At 39.7% G+C, this 22,658-nt stretch overlaps 1 protein-coding gene across 2 annotated transcripts in view; it reads left to right on the top strand.

The window, feature by feature from the left end:
- Nucleotides 1–21,353, top strand: part of cacng8b (calcium channel, voltage-dependent, gamma subunit 8b) — a 31,032-nt gene extending 9,679 nt beyond the window's left edge. The window contains exons 2-7 of one of the 2 annotated variants that reach the window (XR_006010888.1): nucleotides 6,226–6,513; nucleotides 7,188–7,412; nucleotides 16,626–16,709; nucleotides 18,165–18,305; nucleotides 18,626–19,503; nucleotides 19,912–21,353. Coding sequence is in view for 1 of the 2 variants with exons in the window: in XM_041989192.1 (XP_041845126.1) it covers nucleotides 7,190–7,412; nucleotides 16,626–16,709; nucleotides 18,165–18,305; nucleotides 18,626–19,416 (1,239 nt within the window). In the remaining variant the exon portion in view is untranslated. Of the gene's footprint in view, nucleotides 1–6,225; nucleotides 6,514–7,187; nucleotides 7,413–16,625; nucleotides 16,710–18,164; nucleotides 18,306–18,625 lie in introns of both variants that reach the window. The other variant, XM_041989192.1, reaches the window with a different exon arrangement.
- Nucleotides 21,354–22,658: the final 1,305 nt, after the last annotated feature.

Genomic DNA, 22,658 nt, shown 5'->3' with positions numbered 1-22,658 from the left:
ATTTGTCAAAAAAAAAAAAAACAAACAAAAAGGTCGCCAAGTTGGTAACACTCACACACCGTGTTGGTGTGTGAGTGCGCCCCCTTGAGGTGAGGCAGAGTACTGTTTGCCTCACCTGCTGACTTTTCTCTGCACTTTATTGTACGATAAACGGGAATATTTCTCTCAAAAATAAATACATTACACAGACTGTAGAGAGTCATGGTGTATAATAAATATTTCTGTAAAGTTGATTTTGGCAATATGCTAAGGAACAGAAAACGGCACGTGTCATGCAACCCAGTTTGGATTGGATGGCACAGTCAGAGCTGAGGCACAGCTCGCCCGTGCCTCCACCGGGGTTTCTGCACTGGATTTGATCGGGAAATACTCAAATTTGGCTATTTTTACTTAATAAACTGTCAGAAATGTGTTAGAGTCATACTGAAAATGCATTTTTAACACAGATCAGTGGAAAATATTAATATTTATTGTAGGCACTGCCTCACCTGCCTCCCCTAACTGCACGTCACTGATGCCACCTAACCCTTGAACCAAGAATGTATTATTGTTATCTTTGTGAGAAGGCTCCCTACCAAAGAAGTAATGATTTTAACCTGCTCTAACACAAAAGTAAGATTCTTAGTTACAACTCATTGCATACTGATGAAGTTAAGAGCTGACTGCATCATTTTTCAACACATGAGGTAGCCTCGAAACTTAATTTTTTTTGAGCAGGGTTTCACAAGCTTGTAGAACATCAGTTGCAACTTGGGTTTTTATGTCCAAAGTTTTGACTGGTACTCTATATGGAAAGAAATTAGTCTCATAAATGTTAAATGATTGACATGATTTGCAAATGTTTAACCATTTTGACTTTGGGTACTCACACTCACAAAAAACAGTTTTACACATGCACACATTAGAAACTACACAACATTAGTATTTTTCATACAGATCTTTACCCTCAGCCTCACAGATATGATCATTTTTGTGTACAGTACATGTGCATACAATTGTTATGCAGATGTGCACAAATCGCTCAACATGCATAGATCCTAGATGTCAGATTTTAAGAGTCCTTTTACATAGATAGATAGATAGATAGATAGATAGATAGATAGATAGATAGATAGATAGATAGATAGATAGATAGATAGATAGATAGATAGATTAATAGATTAGATAGATTCATAGATTATTCATTTGGTAAAACTCTTACTTTTTTGCTCTTTTTATGATCCCCTCTTCATTCATGCACCCTTGGATTTGTTCCCTTCCTTTCACTTGCATCCCCTCTTTCTTAATTATTGCAGCGAAATAGAAATTATAGATAATTAAATAACAATTATGATCCTACACAGGGGAGTTCTTGCTAAGGGGAATAACTTAGTAGGTTATTCTTAAGGTCATTTGTTAAATACTGAAGTCAAAGACCACACACACACACACACACACACACACACACACACACCCACACACACACACACACACACACACACACACACACACATTAGATACTGTGTTTGTAGGCCTTGGAGATCAGAGCGTAATCCCTTCTAGACATGCATCTTCCTCAGGGAGAGGCAGTATGCTGATAGGGTTGGAAGGTCGTACAAAAGACACATATGCACAATCACTTTTGCTTGTTTGCTTACACATATGCATGCACAATGTATAATAAATAAGCCCCACTGTGGTGGTGTTGTTTGACAGTTTACATAATAAGGACCCTGAATGTAGCGATATAAGACTAACTGTCTAATGGAGGAGAGCTGAGGGGAACATTACTGAGATTCAATAAGATTGGACTAGACCCATCCTCAGATGCACTGGAGAGGAAATGAACATGCATCCGAACACACACACACACACACACACATATAAAAAGCACACCGGCTCGCCTCCTGTCTCTTCAGCAGCTCTGCTTTTGGTCTTGCACTACAAACAGGATGTAACCTATTTTGATCACGGTGCCATATTGCATCATCAAATATTAACAGACTTGACTGAACTGCATTATGTCTGCTAAATACTGTTTGTTGAATATGCTTTGTTGCTTCATCTTATCCTAATATTTCTTCCAGGATCTATCAAAGAAAGAGGCTGATAGATTCTCATGTACCCTGAAAATGATGCTGTTTTAGTCTCTAGTCAAGTATGTTTATGAGTCTGCAAATATCTGGTAGTGTCTATGTTACAGTGGTCACGCAATTATCTGCTGACTGAGCTTTAGCGCACTGATCTATCTGCCTGGGTTTCAGAGTCAACAGCTGTTTCTGACTTGAAATATTTCCCTCGTTTCTGCTTCTTTCTTTCTGATTCCTGTTCTCCTCTTCTCTGCCTCTCTCCTCCCTTTATCTCTTGCCCGCCCCTCTTCTTTCCCCTCCTCGCTCTATGCTGATCCAGACTTTCGAATTCAACGTTGCTATGGTAACAATGTCGGGTTGGTCCTCTCTGCCTCCCCCTTTTGCTCCTCTTATTCAGACTAGATGTAGTTCACAAGCTCTGGAGTCTGTCGCTCTTTGGCCTGCAACACTGCTCACACTATTTATTTTTTTTCTTTACAGAATTTGCAGTTAAAATCATATGGCTGACAAAAGTAATCAATGGCATAAACAAATTTTTATCAGTTATTTTGCAAATATCATATAAGAGAGTATTGCTCTGAAAGCAGCTCTGCATTCCAACCTTCAGTATTAGCTTGGTTTCCATTGCCATTTTTTATTTGTGTTTAAGAGATGTAATTTCGAAAGGGTGAGTAGAAGTGCTTGAGGTGCTTTTTGTCTGTTTTGATACCTATGAGGGGAGATGAAAACTACCTTATAAATTGGGTTTGACATGGCAAAGTTTAAAATGACTCAACAAGCTGAACTAAAAAAAAAATTCACAGGATCTTCCCAGGTATTCCCAAATACTCTCACATTTTAAAGTCATTCTAAAGAAGAACTCATTCATTTTCCTCTTGTGGATGTCCACAAGAGAAAACGAGTATTTTTACTTAAGTTTGGGATTTAAAAAAGAACTTCTATTGAATTACAAGCACTAGTAACAAAGGTTTTACTGTCACCCAAAATGTGTCAATTCACATTAGACTCTTGCAGTTTTCAAGAAGATTAACTTGATTTGCTTTGCTTGTAAGTAAGCACATTTGCTTCAAGGTAAATTAAAACATAATGCATATTTACTACATCTACTAGATTTATCATCTTAGTTTAGCATGTGAGCATGCTAGTTTTGCATCATAGCGACACTTCAAGAAAAGCCAGCGTATTGGCAAGGTAGGGCTAAATAATTAAAAAAAAAAAAACAACTCTCAAATCAGAAATAAATTTATGACAATCTCAGTAATAAACATGAGACATTTTCAGTTGATCCATTTATAGAACCACATAGTATCCCTCAACATTCTCCACTTGTTAGCTGCTTGCTATCTGCCAAGAAAACTCAAAAGAAAAAAAAACAAAACAAATTGTGACCTTCCACCTGACTGAGAAATTAAACTGAGCAGTAACATTAGACAGAATGAGAATAGCCTCACAGAAGAGCCAAAAACTGGGGGAAGATTGAACCCGAACTCATGTTAGCTTCCAAAACTGTGGAAGTAGTTGACAAAAAAGGCCCCACTACATTAGTGATATGGAAGTGCGTTGGCTTCAAGAAAATGATGAAAAACAGATTAATACAATGTACTTTTTGTTTCACGGTTTGGTAACAATGAAATGGTAAACAATGGTAAACAAATGATTCATTTCTTTAATATTCGCTCAGTGTTGCACACGGTTTCACTTTCCTGTTAGATGGTCAGTTCTACACACTACTGATCTGAGCTAAAGGTAATATGAAAAAGACTGCACATCACTAATTGACCAGATCAGTCAAAGATAGTCTTACTGGTACTATCGTGACAGTAGCACTGAACTCTGACACATATCTGTACTATTCTTTGTTCTCTGAAGAAAATTTGCAACTTATCTATATGTTTAGTTTACGATGGTATCTGCTTGGAATACAAATCTGTGAGCATGGATTTCAAATGCTGGAGTGAGAGTACATTCACGCATGACTGTTTTTTCCTCATCTGACCTTCACTGAGCTCTGTAGTACACAGCTGTTAAGCTTACTTCAAAACATTCCAACACTTTGAGTACAGAAGTAAGAACAGTAAGAGTTTATATCACAACAAATACAACCACTAATTTATAAGATGACAATATTGCAGTGTAGGGGTGTTTTATGCACTGCTCCACTGATCTTTGATTTCTGGCTTGTCCAAAATCCTGGAAGCAAAGGGGAAGAAAAAAAGAAAAAAACAAAAACAAATCAACAACTACAAAAAGAAGAAAAAAAGAAAATAGTTCATGCTGCACAACATCATATATATTACTCCATAACTTAGCCATGCTCCTGTGATTTCTGTGATTCTTTCACAGAAATTATTACTGTGAACACACCATACCATTAAAAAATGCAGGTTAAAGCTCTGTCATGTAGAGAAGGCAAGGCAAGGCAAGGCAGTTTATTTGTATAGCACATTTCATGTACAGGACAATTCAAAGTGCTTTACATAAAACAAAGACATTACAGATATTTAGAATAGTAAAAGGCATCAACTCATAATCAACACATAATCACAATAAAATAATAAATTACATTAAAATGATTAAAAGCAAGATAAGTTAAAAAAAAAGGTACCGTGCAGATTTCATGCATAGGCGCATGAGAAAAGAAAAGTTTTTAACCTGGATTTAAAAATGTCTACATTTGGGGAAAGTTTAATCTCCACTGGCAGTTTGTTCCATTTGTTTGCAGCATAACAGCTAAATGCTGCTTCTCCATGTTTAGTCTGGACTCTGGCCTGGACTAGTTGACCAGAGTCTTTGGATCTAAGAGCTCTGCTAGGTTTATATTCTCTGAACATATCACAGATGTATTCTGGGCCTAAACCATTCTGGGATTTGTAAATGATCAGAAGGGTTTTAAAATCTATTCTGTGACTGACTGGAAGCCAGTGTAAAGATTTTAAAACTGGTGTGATGTGTTCAGATCTCTTAGTCCTGGTTAAAACTCTAGCAGCAGCGTTCTGGATGAGCTGCAGATGTTTAATGCTCTTTTTAGGAAGTCCTGTTAAAAGACCATTACAGTAATCCAGTCTACTGGAGATGAATGCATGGATGAGTTTCTCTTGGTCTTTCTGGGAGACTAAACTTTTAATTTTTAAGAAGCCACATGTAATCCAAAAAATGCTGCTTTATTCTCTGGACCAAAACTCATTTAAAATGGAGAGGGGCAAAGTGTGGTGGGATTGTTCCAAATCTGAAATCTTTTCTGGAAATTATGGCCACTCTGTCGTCTGGACTAGAGAGGAAAAATACCACCTGCCTTCTTGTGAGTGTTCAGTTCAACAGGCTGTATCACTGATGGTACAATGATACATTGGTGCCTGTGGAACTGGCAGCTTATACATTTGGAAAAGAACAATCAATGATCAACACTGAAAGGTGCACACAGATTTTACAGCCACATGTGTTCTCATCCAGATAATGTTTTGTCAGGAAAGGTCTTTCATATTTCAGCATGACAATAAATCACATAATGCATCTACTAGAACAGCATGGCTTCATGTTAGGACAGTCCTGGTGTTTCACTGATTAAAATCAAAATATGACAAAGAAGACCCAGAGCTGTTTAACAGATATAATTCTACATCAGCCAAGAATAGGGCAACTGTCCTCCCAAATATCCAGCAAATAGTCTCCTTGGTTCTCAGATGTTTATGGGCAGTGTTAAAGTTAAAGGAATTATCAATGCTATACATGGCTCTGACACAACTTTTTAAAGATGCATTGCTTTGTACAGTATTTGTTGTGTTGTATGTGCATAAATTTTATCACTAGAATGGAATAGAAGCTTGATTGTCATTGTACAGTGGTATGCTACAAAACCCAACACTATGTTGTGTAGAGGATGTGCAATGATCATTATGCAGAGCAGCTTTAGTGGCATTGTTCTTTCTACAATATCTGTAATATATATATATATATATATATATATATATATATATATATATATATAATGTATAATGAAAGGATTTTAAACTGCTTAAAGTTACTTAAGAGTTAAGTCACAATTTATCACAAACTCATGACCTAATGTTTAAACTGCGAACAGAAAAAAAACATATTGATAATAAATACTACAGTAATGATAAATCACTTGTTCTGTTTTTTGTTTGTTTCGCTACAGCACACGCAGAGCAGCGGTGACTATGGGGTTTTTTTTGCAAGTTTTCTGCTGACAGCAGACGGATTAAGAGCAGGACATCCGTCCACAACCCTCACCAGCTCCAACTTCACAGCAAGGCAAAACAAAGAGTAAGGAGGCAAATAAGAGGAAGCAAGTGCAAGAAAGAGAGAAGGGAGCAGGTGAAAACAGTCGATGGATGCTGTCCGGATTGAGGGAACAGCAAGTTCTTCACTGACGGGGAAAAGAAAGATTTCAAAATTGAGTCGAAGGATAGAAACTCGCCGTCAGGTAGATCTCAATTTACTATTTCCTTTTGTTGTTTAAAAACTCAGTGTGTATCACACCCTTAAGACAAAACTTTTAAAATAACGGAAGATATCTGCTGTGACAACAGTATGAAACCGAGCCAACTTTATAACACATGCTTGCATTGACTTAATGTGACAAGCTGTAAGTAAATTATGTAATGCTGTTTGTGTGAGTGCATACATGGATATTTGTATGTAAATGTTGCACCCACACTGTCTCTTGCTTAAAGCAGGTACAAGGTGTTTGCATATGTGATCTGCTGCGCATGTGTTTGTGCATTCACCACCAGTCCTGCTTATTCTGAGGTGGAGAACACTGTCAGGGTCATGAATATGGAGTTGACTGAGTTTGGGGGGGTGTGACCTGCTGTGCTTCACATCAATTGTCTTGTTAAGCGGAGTCAGCAGTGTCATCAAACTCTCCTTCAAGGACACATCATAGTGCTACATGTGCACCTCCCACATCCATGTCCACCTCTTTTTTTTCTCACCCTCCCATCTGTAGCCCTGATCATCGCATCAACATGTTTCTTGACTTTTCTTTTTGAGGACAGAATGCACTAAGTTTATTTTTCTTCCCTCTCTCTCTTACACATTTCTGATACCACTCTTTCCATCTTCTCTTCTTCTCCCTATCCTTTCTGTCTTTTAAAGGCATGGTGTGTGAGAAGGGGATCCAGATCCTTCTCACCACCGTGGGGGCATTCGCTGCCTTCGGCCTGATGACGGTGGCAATAGGGACGGACTACTGGCTGTATTCCCGTGCCCTCATCTGCAACAGTACAGCCAACATCTCCCAGGACGATCCCCATAATAAGGACAAGAAAGACCCTGGGGCACTCACCCACTCTGGGCTTTGGAGAATATGCTGCCTGGAAGGTAAAGAGTATATTGTTGGAGACATTTGGGGTGTATGGGTGAAATTTGTACTGATTTAAATATGGGATGTTTGCCTTGATAGAAATTATTAGTTTCTAGATTAAGCTAATAATAAAATAAAGTGTTAAAAACGTGGGTGTACTCTGGCAATCTGACATTTAAGAGAGAAATTTAATATAGAGATCTAAGAGATTTGATGCTCTTGCCCACAGGACCTTTAGGGGCTGAGGTTAATCAGTAAAAATAAAAAAATAAATAAAAAAAAAATAAAAAATTAGGAATATTCATAGCAATCTAGACATTTCAAATGTCAGGCATGCTCAAAAAAATGGAGGTGTGGTTTAGTTGGAGCATTTCTATAATTGGGATTAGGCAGAGGAAAATGAAACAATGAAAGGCCAAAAGTTCCCGTGTATACTCAGATTTTGAGAGTTTTACTTTTTTTGTTTTGACAAAATTCTTTGGCTTTCTTCTGATGACTCATGTGAGGTCATACTTGTGCAGGTGCAGGTGTCACTGCAGAGTAGAACTCTCTGCCCACTTTGGGGCCTGCTCATAAATCTTCCAGATGATTTAATGTAGTCAAAGGAGACTGTGACTCTGTTTTTATTTTAATCCCAATAGCAGTTCTAATCTTGGATATGATCTTGCTATCTGCCAAGAAAACTCAAAAGAAAAAACAAACAAACTGTGACCTGCCACCTGACTGAGAAATTAAACTGAGCAGTAACATTAGACAGAATGAGAATAGCCTCACAGAAGAGCCAAAAACTGGGGTCTAGATTGAACCCGAACTCATGTTAGCTTCCAAAACTGTGGAAGTAGTTGACAAAAAAGGCCCCACTACATTAGTGATATGGAAGTGCGTTGGCTTCAAGAAAATGATGAAAAACAGATTAATACAATGTACTTTTTGTTTCACGGTTTGGTAACAATGAAATGGTAAACATGATTCATTTCTTTAATATTTGCTCAGTGTTGCACACAGTTTCACTTTCCTGTTAGATGGTCAGTTCTACACACTACTGATCTGAGCTAAAGGTAATATGAAAAAGACTGCACATCACTAATTGACCAGATCAGTCAAAGATAGTCTTACTGGTACTATCGTGACAGTAGCACTGAACTCTGACACATATCTGTACTATTCTTTGTTCTCTGAAGAAAATTTGCAACTTATCTATATGTTTAGTTTACGATGGTATCTGCTTGGAATACAAATCTGTGAGCATGTATTTTAAATGCTGGAGTGAGAGTACATTCACGCATGACTGTTTTTTCCTCATCTGACCTTCACTGAGCTCTGTAGTACACAGCTGTTAAGCTTACTTCAAAACATTCCAACACTTTGAGTACAGAAGTAAGAACAGTAAGAGTTTATATCACAACAAATACAACCACTAATTTATAAGATGACAATATTCCAGTGTAGGGGTGTTTTATGCACTGCTCCACTGATCTTTGATTTCTGGCTTGTCCAAAATTCTGGAAGCAAAGGGGAAGAAAAAAAAAAAAAACACAAAAAAAAAAACAAATCAACAACTACAAAAAGAAGAAAAAAGAAAATAGTTCATGCTGCACACCATCATATATATTAGCATATCTTTAACTTCAAAACCTCTGCTTGACTTCCACTGTTTCTGTTAACTAGGCAGATAACATTTTAATGACTTTCACGCAGGAGACCCGGGTTCACATCCCGGCGGGGCAATTACCAACACCTAGTGTGGGTGCTTAGGCGAGACCCTTTGCGCTACTGCCTACGTCATATGATGAGAGATAAGGGAACACGAGACATACCGACTCAGACGTCGCCCGGTCAAACAAGGTCTGCGTCAGGTGCTGGGGAACCAGAGCACCCTGGTGAGAAGTGGGCTACTGGAACAAGACAGAAATGAACGAGTGGCAAGAACAAGGCTCTGTTGGAATACTACTACTCCAGTAACCCTAGTCAGAGGGGTTACATGCAGAGCATGTGGGAAATATGGAATCTTCGAAACCCACAATCAACACTCACTGCCAAACAACTAGTAGCTCATCGTTCCAACATCCACAGACGGCAACTGCTATCACAGCTTCAGATTGACAAGGTACAACACAAATGCTACGGCAAGGGGGAGCCAGGACGCCAGATCAGGGGGGAGTTAACAACCACTCCCCATCCAGAGATTGGGTACGAAGCCCCAATAAGCGCAATCACACTGAGCAAGGCAGCGACTGACCTAAGAGATAAGATCATGGCAAAAGTGAACATCGGGCAACCCCGACGCCAACTACAGAGGCTGAGTGGAGCACCATCGGAAAGTCTCCTGGAAGATGTGAATGCAGCCTTGAGAACGATTCCTACAATGACCATCACTGAAACCAATGAGCTGATCTACACCTCAGCAGCAGTGATCCTTGAGGTGCTTGGCTATCAACCAAAGAGCAACCATAAAGATACATATCCACCATGGAAGAGGAGGTTGGAGGCTAAAATCAAGGCAGCTCGGAGAGAAGTGAGCCAACTATCAGAGCTCCAGAAAGGTGCAATGAAAAAACAGGTACCCAGGAGGTACAGCCACATGCCCATACCTGAAGCACTAGAAAGTGCCAAACAACAACTCCAAGCCTTGGCCACCCGCCTAAAGAGGTACACAAGAGAAATTGAAGCAAGGCGAATAAACTGGCTGTTCTCAACTCAACCAGCTAAAGTGTACTTTCAGTGGCAGACCCACCAATGCTGGAGACTGAACAATACTGGAAAGGCATATGGGAGAAAGAGGCATCGCACAACAGCGGTGCACAGTGGCTGATGGATCTAAGAGCAGAACACAGCAACCTCCCTGAACAAGAACCAGTAACCATCACAGTGGCAGACATTCAACAAAGAGTGTCAGGTATGAAAAACTGGACAGCACCAGGGTCTGACATGGTTCACACCTACTGGCTGAAGAAGCTAACTGCACTCCATGAGCGCCTGGCAGCACAAATGAATGGCTAACTGAAGGCCGGACAATCCTGATCCAGAAGGATCCCCTGAAGGGAACAGTTCCATCCAATTATCGGCCAATAACCTGTCTCCCACCACATGGAAGCTCATGTCAGGCATCATAGTGGCTAAGATAAGTGGGCACATGGATCAATACATCAGCACAGCACAGACGGGCATTGGTAAAAATACCAGAGGAGCAAAACACCAGCTGCTGGTAGATAGAACAGTTGCTAGGGACTGCAGAACTAGGAATACCAATCTGCGCACTGTCTGGATTGATTACAAGAAAGCCTATGACTCAATGCCACATACATGGATCATGGAATGCATGGAGATGTATAACATTAATAGCACTCTAAGAGCCTTCATTGAAATGCAGCATGGAAGAGCACCCTTGAGGCCAACTGCAAGCCAATTGCACAAGTGTCCATCAAATGTGGCATATACCAAGGAGATGCCCTGTCCCCCATGCTGTTCTGCATAGGTCTGAACCCTCTCAGCCAAATAATCACCAAGACTGTCTATGGATACTGACTCAGGAATGGGTCCACCATCAGTCACCTCCTCTACATGGATGACATCAAGCTGTACGCCAAGAGCAAGCGAGACATTAACTCACTGGTCCACACAACCAGGATCTACAGCAATGACATTAGAATGTCGTTCGGACTTGAGAAGTGTGGGCGGATGGTGACAAAGAGAGGGAAGGTAGTCCATGCAGAAGGGGTCTCACTCCAAATCCACCCCAAATCCAGCACCCTGAGACTGTACACTAAGCGCAAGGAAGGAGGCAGAGGACTAGTGAGTGTCAGAACCACTTTCCAGGATGAAACATCCAACATCCTTGAATACATCAGAAAGATGGCCTCAACGGACGATGTGCTCGGTGAATGTCTCAGGCAGTGGAAAACAGATCATGTGGTGATAGAGGAACCATCATGGGAGGAAAAGCCCCTCCATGGGATGTACCACCGACAAATAACTGAAGTGGCTGATATCAAGACAGCCTACCAATGGCTAGAAAGGCTGGACTGAAAGACAGCACAGAGGCACTGATCATAGCTGCACAGGAGCAGGCCTTGATTACCAGAGCAATAGAGGCCCAGATCTACCATACAAGACAAGACCCCAGGTGCAAACTGTGCAAAGAGGCCCCTGAGACAATCCAGCACATAACCGCAGGGTGTAAGATGCTGGCAGGGAAAGCTTACAAGGAGCATCATAACCAAGTGGCTGGTAAACAGGAACATCTGTGCGGAGTACAGACTGGAAGCCCAGAAGTCAAGGTGGGAAACACCTCCGAAGGTGGTAGAGAATAACCAAGCTAAGATCCTGTGGGACTTCCAGATCCAAACCGACAAAATGGTAATGGCAAACCAGCCGGACATTGTGGTGATGGACAAACAGCAGAGGAAAGCCGTTGTGGTTGACATCGCAATACCAAGAGATTGCAACATCAGGAAAAAGGAACATGAGAAACTGGAGAAATACCAAGGCCTGAAAGAAGAACTTGAGAAGGCCTGAAAAGTGAAGGCAACAGTGGTGCTCGTGGTCATCGGAGCACTCGGGGCAGTAACCCCCAAACTGGAAGAGTGGCTACAGCAGATCCCAGGAAAAACCTCAGACATCTCGGTCCAGAAGAGTGCAGTCCTAGGAGCTGCCAAGATACTGCACAGAACCCTCAAGCTCCCAGGCCTCTGGTAGAGGACCCGAGCTTGGATGGATGAGAGACCGCCCACGGAGGGCGAGGGGACAATTTAAAAAAAAAAAAATTGCATTCATATTTTTAATGCAATTAATGCACACACGGCATTACAAGCCCCATACATCTGTCATTTCTTTGTTATGATGGTGAGACGTGGAGAGGCGAGATGGAAACGATGAACCAGCACTTTTCCCAAATTCTTTTTAAATGTATCCTGCTTTTTGCATGGCCGTCTATGTTTGTGCAGCAGCTGCCTCCTCCCTCTCCTCTCATGTTGTTCCATGAGTCATGACAGCTGTCAGGGATCAGCTGATCAGCTTTTCTCTGTTGTTGCTTTTTTATCATTTAGCTGAGAAGAAGGAAACTAGCAGTTTATAGTTCACACACATATTTACCTAAAAGTAATGTTTTTAGCAGGACCTTTCTCAGACACATTAGCTGGCTGGTGGTAGACAGGGTTTATACTTCAACTATGCAGGGGAACTAGAAAAGTTCTGATGGGGGGCCAGGCAGGCGCACCAACCAGGAAAAATGGGGCACAAATTAGACCTTTGTTTTTGGTCTAGATTTTATAAAATACTGTACTGATTATTATAACTAAAGTGATAATTTAATGTAAAAAAGTGAAGAAAAACTATCTATTTTATCACTTTTATTATTAATGCACAAACACTCACTTCAATGATAAAAGGAAAAAGCAGTTTTTATCAAAATCATCAGTTTTATCAGTTTCTTCATCAATGATGGCTGTTAAACTTCAGTCATCACATCTGCTGGTTTTATATCAGAAATTTTCTCCATGGATACGGTTGGTGAGATGATGATATATGAATTCTGAATTATGATCTAGAACATGGTAGAGATGATTTAGAACAACATATAGAAGTGCATTACATGCTGCATTTACTGATCCTTGGATATCTGGTATTTACCCAAGGGAAGGTCAGTTAACAGTAAATAATTGTAGCATTGGCTCTTTCTGGTAATACAATACAGTAAACACAGATGAATTTCAGGCATATAAAATCTCACAAATGGAGATTAATCATGATCCTTTTGTAAGTTGTGATTAATCATAATTAATTACTTTAACCCGTCAAAGCCCAACCCATGAAAAAATGGTAAGAAAAGTCCAAATTTTAAAATATGAGGTCTTTATATTGCCCTTTAACAAAATGTACAAAAAATTAACATTTTTGGGGGGGTATCTACCATTTATTGCCATTTGATATATTAAATTATTATAATATGGTCTTCTGCTTCTGGGTATCTATTAGGGGACAGAAGTATCACATTGTGTTCAACAGGATATTGAGCAAAGTTTATACCATAAATTGAAGCAAAATGTCTCAGAAACTGTATGTGACATATATGTCACGTCGGGCTCTTAGTGGTTAAAAGCTGTGATTAATCTGATTAAAAATTTTAATCATTTGACAACCCTAATATATATATATATATATATATATATATATATATATATATATATATATACGTGTGTGTGTGTCTGTGTGTGTGTATGTATGTATTGCACACATTTGTCTCTGCACAATGGGATCAGTGTGTAAAACCATTTAATTTTATAAAACTTTCTTTAACAGCGTGCAGCCATTATTAGCATCAACATATATATTACACTATATTTGGGTTTGTTAAGTTGTGCCACAGCGACAGGAAAATAATTTTGAATCATTGCAAGATAATTACAAGATACTGAAGCGCAACCCCGACTCCAAATAAACCATTAATCATTGTCTTGGATTCAAGCTGCATTTATGTAAGTCAGGCGCTAAAACAAAAGCCTGTGTTTGCCCACTGACTGCTCATTTAAAGCAGCGGAAGACACAGGAACTGGCAGCAACCGTCTCTCAATCTTCAGCTTGTTACTGCAACACAAGCTGCTAATTCATTATACATTAGATTGCCTGGCTGACACAAGTGAAGGCTGGGATAGAGTTAACAGTGAAGCAGTTACAGCCAAAGGGGGTGGTGTGAGTTAGTGATCTGTGCCTTTCCTCCCATCTAGTTTGAGGTGGAAGCGTATCTGTCTCCAGGAAAACCTCTTGGCTCTCTTCATAAAGCATCCCCAACCCATCCTGGGCTTGGTCATTGTACAAAGCTAATTTGTCCTCATTGCTAAGCTTCCTGATAGCAAAGCAGCCAATTACAGATAAGCTCTAGCTCTTGCAGCTCTACTGCAGTGCACCCCCACCCTCTTCTTCCCATGCCCCACTCTCTCAGTTTCTCCTTTCACTCTCCTAGCTTTGTTTCTTCCTTCGAACATTACATTTCATCTTTCAGTGCTTTCTCCTCGTCTTTGCCTCTTTTGCAGTTTACTCTGTCATTCAGTAAAATCTCTCGCATTGTGGTGCAGTAAGGCTGACAGTGTCTTGGCATGGCTTAGAGGTCAAGTATCTTTGATGTCTGTGGCGTATTCAGCCAAGAAAGATGCTCAGTGGTCGTGCAGTGATGCAGTGAGGTGTAGTTGAGGCAAAAATGCAGGACATGCTAGCTCTAAATGATTTATGCCTGTACATCAGTGGCACTGGGATAGAGACGTGTCCTGTCCTCTTCTCCCTTCTGCAGGTTTACTGATGGAGGGGTTGTGCTGAGTTACCTTATAATGATTGCTTTCTCTGTTGTTTGCTCAAACTGCTACGAGCTTTATAGGAAACTCAATAGCCCCTTCTTGTACAACTGTCTTGTAAGTAATCCAGAGAGTTGATGTCAGAAACATTTACTTACACTGATCACCCGAAAGATTAAGACCACCCTCTTAATACTGAGAAGGTCTTACTTTTGTGGCCAAAACTGGTCTGATGAGTAGAGACATGAACTCTCTCACCTCTGAAGGTGTGCTGTGACATCTGATACCAAGTTGTCAGCATCAGTTGCCTCCTGAGGCAGTGGGTTCCCTAGAAAAGAAGTGTACAATGACCCATCCATCCAAATTATGTTAAAAAAAAACATAAATCATCACTCCAGGAAATTTTTTTTAGTCCAGTCCAGTTCACATTGCTTGTTTTTAGGTGCATCTGGCCTTGGACTCATGTCATCATGCTAATCCTGATCAATCTTCAGCTACACAGCCTTACGCACAACAAAGTGTGATGCACTGTGTGTTCTGATAGATTTATGTCATGGTCAGCATTACCTATTTAACTGTTTGATCTCAAGTAGCTCTTGTATTGGATCAGACAACACAAGCCAGCCTTTGCTTCTCCACATGCATCAGTGACTCTTAACCAGCAGTGACCCTGCTGCTGGCTCACCGGTTTTCTTTCCTTGTGCTTAATTTAATGTATGCAACTTTTTACTTTAGCTCCATCCACTGACTTTACTTTGCAGCTATCTGGTTGCTGAGAAAAAAAAATCTAGACTAAATAGAAATAAAATGCCTAAGTGTATAAAACACATCTTTAATTTATCCAGAAGCAACTCTTTGCTTTGGCTTGTGATCACATATAAAACATCACTGTCTAATTCTAGATTTTTACAGGCTCCTGGTCAAATGTGTTTCAACTTCTTTCTGCCAAAAAGCAGGTTGTTAAAATGAGAAACGTTTTGTGCCTGGAAGGAGCCTGTCACACGGTGTTTAAAAGTCTGTCTTTTGGTATTCCTGCTCCATGAATAATTTAAAAACTTAAATAATCTTGTTACCTACTGCAGGGTTCCCAACGCTCATACTCGGTACCACTGTAAATGCTTTTTGGTAACACATTTGGCTTGGTTTATGAAGTGTTGTATAGTGAACACTATTTCAACCAGCTATGTGAGTAACTAATGCAGTGCTGCATCTGCATTAACAATATAATTATTTGATAAATGATAATATCAAAAGGAACTTTAGGTTTAGATATTTTGAATACTTTTACTTTCAAATACTTTTATATTGCTATATATCCAATTTTTGCTATTTCTAAATTTCAAAGGTACTTTGAAGCTAAGGAATGTCAAGGCAGCATTTGAGGATTTTTACATCCATCCATGTGACTCAGCTGATGGCCCCCTCCTTTGCACCTCCATCTGTTTCTTTGCAGACTAACCTGTGGAAATATAAGAGCTGTGAGAAAGAGACCAGCTCATCCCAGATCTGTCCTTCTCTCCCTCCGTCTGTGTCTCTTCATTCCATCACTCCATCTATAGCAAAATCCATCCATCAACAACAGTGGTGTGCTATCATCACCGTGCGTGCGTCCCTGCATCTGTCTGTCTACATGCAAGACCCCGGCGGGTAGCTATCTGTCTGCCTGTGTGTCTGCATACCTGTTTGCTTATGTGTGTGTTTGTACTGGCATGTTACTAACATCTGCTTCTAGAAGCACTGCCATTAACCTTTGTGATGGTGTTAATCAGTATGTTGAGGCATGCCATCCAACATATGTACTTGGGCTCAGACGTAAAATTTTAAACAAAGACATTGCTGTTTTCACGTTACCTCAGGAGGATAGATGCTGCTCTCTTTTCTCAAGGCTACAGTGATGAGTTTGTGCCTTTTGGTGAGCCTGGTCTCTGTCTTTTTTTTTTTCCTCAGGAGTGAAGAGAGGAGTATGTTCTCAGATTAACCACTTCCCAGAGGATGCAGACTTTGACCATGATGGGGCAGAGTACGTCCTACGTAAGTCCATATCTTGAGTACCAGACATAAATGATCAGATGGTGAGATGAAAGCTTGAGAGGGAGCTGCATTAAAAAGCAAAGAACAAATTTCTGGATTTCAGAAACACAGAAAGCGTAGAATCATTTCCTTAAGGTTTTTTAATTCTGGTATTTAATTACTCATTCCTCGGAAGATAATCTCATCAAGAAACAAACATGTGACAGTATGTAGAAAGTCATTGGAGAGGGGGTGCCCTAATTCGCACTCAGTGCCCTGCAGTGATGTCTTTCTGCTGTGTGATATGCTACATATGAGCCCGTGCATGCATAAAGCCTGCGCTCTGTTTACAATGTTGCAGAGGCATTTTGCTGGCATTTAGGTGGCATTTTCTCTCCAGTGGCCTAGTTGTCCTAGATGAGAGAGGAGTGTTAATGTGTGTGTGTTTGTGTGTGTCCACTTGTGTATGTGTGTACTTGGTTGGCAAACCTCCTGAAAGCACTGAAGGCCACATGGGAGCAGTTTGATTCAATTGTGCGCCCAGGAGTCAACAATTAATTTTCTCCCCAAATATTCTGTGTATATTTATAATGAAGCGACTTTGGGTATTTCTTTTCTTTGTAGCAGTCTTTTTGTTGTCAGTTGTTGATCTTAGTGGAGCTCAGCAAGTGACTGTAAATATTTGTTTACAGTAGGATTTCAGTTCTGGTTAATTGTTTAAAAAATATATAACAAAGGAATAGAAATGGTAAAGTAAAAAAAAATGCACTGCAAAAAAATGCAAAAGAATTTATGTGCTCAACTTAGGTGGCTATTGCTTGATTCTAAGAAGATTTGATTCATATTTGCGGGCATGAAAACACTTATGTGAATATAACCTGGCAATTAGCAAAGCCAAAACACAATAAACTCACCACTGACCAACATCTTCCCAGATATGGTATAAAGTAAATCCTGTAGAAGAGCTTTCTCCATTTTCCTCTTGTGGATGTTCAGATTTTGACCTTTGCTTTATTAAATTACAGCCACTGGCAACATGGCCAGCGCCACCTTCTGACAATAACATGCAGCTTAGTTTATTTTCTTTAAACAATGACAAGAAAACATGTCTGATTCCCATTTCTGTTTTACAAGTTTCAAAAGATTGCTTCAAAAATGGCTTCATTATGAATAAAAACTCAGCTAGTTCTGGCTCCATTAGCAGCTTATTTGTCTGTGAATGTATTTACATGGCAGCCAAATTCATGCATTTTTTGGGAGAATGTACAAAAACTAATACATTTTGATTATGACCTGATTTTAGGGCTTTTTATTTTACTGACCATGTCTTTGTTTTAACATTATTTAATGAAAAAAAAAATGATTATATGATGTTTCTTGTGTAACCACTGTTAATATTGAGCATGAAAGAACAATTAACACTACTTCCTCTTCCTCTTTATTTTTTTACTAACCATTATTCTCTGCTTTTTTTAGGGGTTGTCAGGGCTTCCAACATTTTCCCAATTCTTAGTGCAATCCTGCTGCTGATGGGAGGGGTTTGCATAGCTGCTAGTCGTTTCTATAAGAGCAAAAGAAACATCATCCTTGGTGCAGGAATCCTTTTTGTAGCTGCAGGTAACTGAGAAATATTACATGTGTGTCTATGTGTAGATCTGTAAATATGCTTAAATGTGACTGTGTGTGTGTGTGTGTGTGTGTGTGTGTGTGTGTGTGTGTGTGTGTGTGTGTGTGTGTGTGTGTGTGTGTGTGTGTGTGTGTGTGTGTGTGTGTTGAAGTAGTGATCTGGACATAATTAAGTTTTCTACCTGAGTTTTTCACGTCCATTTAATTGAGATTTTCACATTTACTATTATTGCTCTCAGATTTATTCAAAATGCCATCACAAACAAATTTGTTCATTAGTGTTGGGAACATTCTTTTCTGTGTCCTCACAGGTCTGAGTAATATTATTGGTGTGATCGTCTATATCTCTGCTGCACTGGGGGACATTTCTCCTAAGAAGGATGAGGATAAAAAATGGCAGTACTCCTATGGTTGGTCCTTTTACTTCGGAGGTCTGTCTTTCATCATGGCTGAGATGGTGGGGGTGCTGGCTGTCAACATCTACATCGAGAAAAACAAGGAACTTCGCTGTCGCTCCCGCACCGACATTTTCAAGAGCACCACGCATGCCATGCTCCGTCTGCCCAGCTACCGCTTCCGTCGCCGCTCACGTTCTTCGTCACGCTCTACTGACCCCTCCCGCTCCCGAGACCCATCACCTGTAGGAGGTGGGGGGAAGAACTTCGGCATGCCTCCCTCTGCTCTGCTCTCCCAGGGCCCCATATCAGTGTCCACTTTACCTAACCCCCACTCTCGCTCCCAGCCTCTGGCTGGAGGCGACATCTCCCTTTACACGTTGTCCCGTGACCCCAAACTAGGGGGTTTGCCGCCCATGTATGGAACTGTGGATAGGGCCACACTCTACCAGCTCCACAACTGCTTCCCAAAGGATGGAGGTGGAGGGGGAGTGATGATGAGTGGTACACTACCCTCACTCAAGTCTCACAATCCTTCTAATTCTTCCAACTCTAATGCACCGATGGCCAACTCTGTGGGTTCTGGCCCTCCACCCTTCACCTCTTCCACAATAGACAGGGAGCGAGGGATGGGGACTCTGGACAGGCTGAAGGGAGACAGGGAGAGCAACTCAAACACCCTCAATAGGAAGACAACACCCGTGTAGAGGGAGGGGAGGAGAAAGGGTGATGAAGAGGATGGGTAGTAGAGAAAGAGAGAAGATAGAGAGGAGCATTTAGAAACACAGACAGAGGTAAAACTCAAAAACTCTCCCTTCATGTTCACTCTTATTTAGTCTACTAAATCTCACTCAGAACGAAAAGAAGAGTAATAACAGTACGATAATAGCAACAACAATGAACTTTCACAATGAAGCTATTTTGATATTTTAATGAGCTAGAAATGATTTATTTTGTTAATGATCAAACGCAATTAACCCCTGGGCTACAACAATGATGTTTCACGTAATTTCTGTGCAATATTACTGCTAATTTAACCAGATCGCATTAATGTAAAATTGTTGTTGTGATTATTCTTAGGGTTATTACAGGCTAGCTCTATTTTGCAAACACTAGTTTGGAATGAAACTTTAATTTTCCTGTTTGTTTTATTTCACTTAAATTTGATCTCTATGACTTTAACTGTGAATTCTTCCATGCAGAGCTGCTGGGACTGTCAGTGAGCTGTGTGCAACTGTGTCAAAGTGTCAAGCATGAGTGTGCACAAAATGTGGGAGAATGAGAGCCTATGTTATATTTTTAACCCCCACATTATAGAATTTTCATTTACAATATAAAGTCAGATGTGAATACTGTAAATTGTCTTCCAATACTGATACTAAAAGAAATGCAGCAACAAAGTGAGTGACTGAGACGACCGACAAACTTAATTGTTAGTATGAGTTTTCTATGGGCCTTTGTTCTGTCTTATTTCCATTTTAATCAGTGTTAACAGTAGAACTTGTAGCTTTAGTCATGTTGAAGATGTTTGTTCTTGGGCATTAACAGAAACCTCCAACTGGAGGATTGAGGAAAAAAAAAAGACACTTAATAACACATTTGTACAGAATCGGGAAAAAGTTGCTGCCTGAGAAGAAAAACAAAGAATTCAGACATTTTTTTCTATGAAAAGTCCCAAAGTGACACATGCAAATCATTCTTTTCAGTGGCAAAAAAAACATGTATGTGGGTTTGGAGGGTTAAAAAAAGAGAGAAAAACCTTTGAAAAGATACATGTACATTGTAATTTAAACATATATTTGTAAAGTCTATAGATATGTTTTTGGAACCACCATTCGTGCTTGTGTGCAGGGCAGATTTGACTGAAGTGTTTTGATCCCAGTGCCCTACCTTAACTCCATACGTTGCACTGCCCCTGCCCATATTTTGTCACATGATCAGCATCTCCTCTACCTTATCACAGAACCAACAACAGCTTCATCACACAGAGATGGGCCCTGAACATCCCCAAAGATTGTTTTCACTGTGCTTCCCTTGTAACTGCCAACTCCTGAGTCTGAACTGTTTATGTTGATGAGAATGTAAACAAGTGTAAACCCACCCTAACTCTCCTAATGCCAACATCCTCACCTTTCTTCTTTCTAAACTGTCCCGAGTGACTGCAGATCCGAGTCAAAACTTTGGATACACCTACTATATGATAAAATGAAGAAACAAAACAATGACCAGATGCTTCCAGATTCTATATGTTTTAATTTCTTTTCAGTTCATTTCAGAAAAAGAATAATGTGAAAAAAACTGCGCACAGATAGCATTTATGTGGGCAATATGAATAGTATGTAGTTGAGAATAGATATATCTAGACAAATGATTATGGTTTATCTAAATGTGTGATAAACTTAAACACTGTATTGCACGAAGTTTATAAAAAAAATAATAACAGACATATTCACAGACTGCTGTCTTTTGTTTTTATGTTGTTTTTTTGTTTTTTGTTTTTGTTTTTTTGTTTGTTTGTTTGTTTGTTTGTTTTTTTATTGAATGGAGACTGTGGTCTCTTGTGAACTGCACATGTACACCTGAGTTTTTAATCTGGGACAGTGTGTAAACTAAATAAAAGCAAAAGGCAATGATTTGAAAAGTATGTAGACCCCTTATATTTATTTGAATACATAATGTATGTTCATCATATCAAAAGTAAAAAATATATATATATTTTTTAATGTTTTTTTCATCTATGCCAAATTTTCAGATATTGAAAAACCCCTGCCCCTAGCTGAGCTCATAAAGGGACATTTCTAACAAAGTGTCAGTTTAAAGAGACAGAAACTACCTGACAGATGATTGCAGGGGGCCCAAAGAAGAGAGAATTTTTCATCATCTAAAACTTCAAATTACAGGTATAATATGGATGTTTACACCGTGCCACCTTTACATAAAATGTTAATTTACTTTATTACTACACTCTGGTGCATTGCAATGGGGTTTGAGATGTCTACACCACTGGCTGTGTACTTTCTACATGGATTTTCCCTTCCTGGTTCCTGGAAAATCTCCAGATAATAAGCAGGTAAGACAATGTAAGAATGTGTCGGTAAATATTTCAAATTATTTACGGCAGCCATGGATGTGCTGGTGAGTTTGTCCTTTCTGCTGACCTCTATGCTGCTTTCTCACCATTGTGGATACATACGAATACATGTATTGTGTATTGTGTTGATATGAGTATACTCATATCAACACAATACATCTATTTCCACTGTGCAATTCGAGCATCACATACTACCTTTTGCGCATTCTAGATGTCTAGACAGCCATTTCTCCACAATTCCGTCCTCATATTTCCAGCCAGATGAGCACATCTCTAACAAAAAGCCTCCAACTGCGATGTCAGAACAGCAGTTACACAAAGAAGAAAAAGAAAAAAGAACAGACAAAATTGTCAGGATTTACTCCAGGAAGTGTTCATGTGAAAAACATGGCTTCAACCCTGTCCATGTAATTGTCTGATAGAAAAGTGATAAGGTGAAAAAATATATAATATAGTGGTCACTTAAATTCTTTTTATTTCCAAACTAGACTTTTTATGTGGTGAAAATTTTGCTCTGTCATGCCCCCTTTCTGATTCCTGTTAGCCTGGCTTCTTTTTGTTTCAACAGAACAGCTCTCACCACTATCTACTGCAAGTAAGATACTGACTACTCCTAGTCTTAAGTCTTAGGGAGAGTCTTTCATATTTCAGCAATGCAATGTCCAACTTCACAGTAGCTTGGGACAGATATCTGCAGTTCAGACATGTCACCTGATGAAAACATTTGTCACATAATGAAACAAAAATATGACAAAATATGACAAACTGGAGTACAGCTGGAATTCCACACCAAACAAGAATGAAAAAATGGTTTCTTCTCTGAACTGCAACAGGGGAACTCAGTTATCAAATTATTAA

Source organism: Melanotaenia boesemani, chromosome 6 (assembly GCF_017639745.1).
Source record: "Melanotaenia boesemani isolate fMelBoe1 chromosome 6, fMelBoe1.pri, whole genome shotgun sequence".
NCBI classification, from domain to species: Eukaryota; Metazoa; Chordata; class Actinopteri; order Atheriniformes; family Melanotaeniidae; genus Melanotaenia; species Melanotaenia boesemani.
Note: the sequence above shows the minus strand (reverse complement) of the source record. Positions and strands in the feature narration are given on the sequence as shown.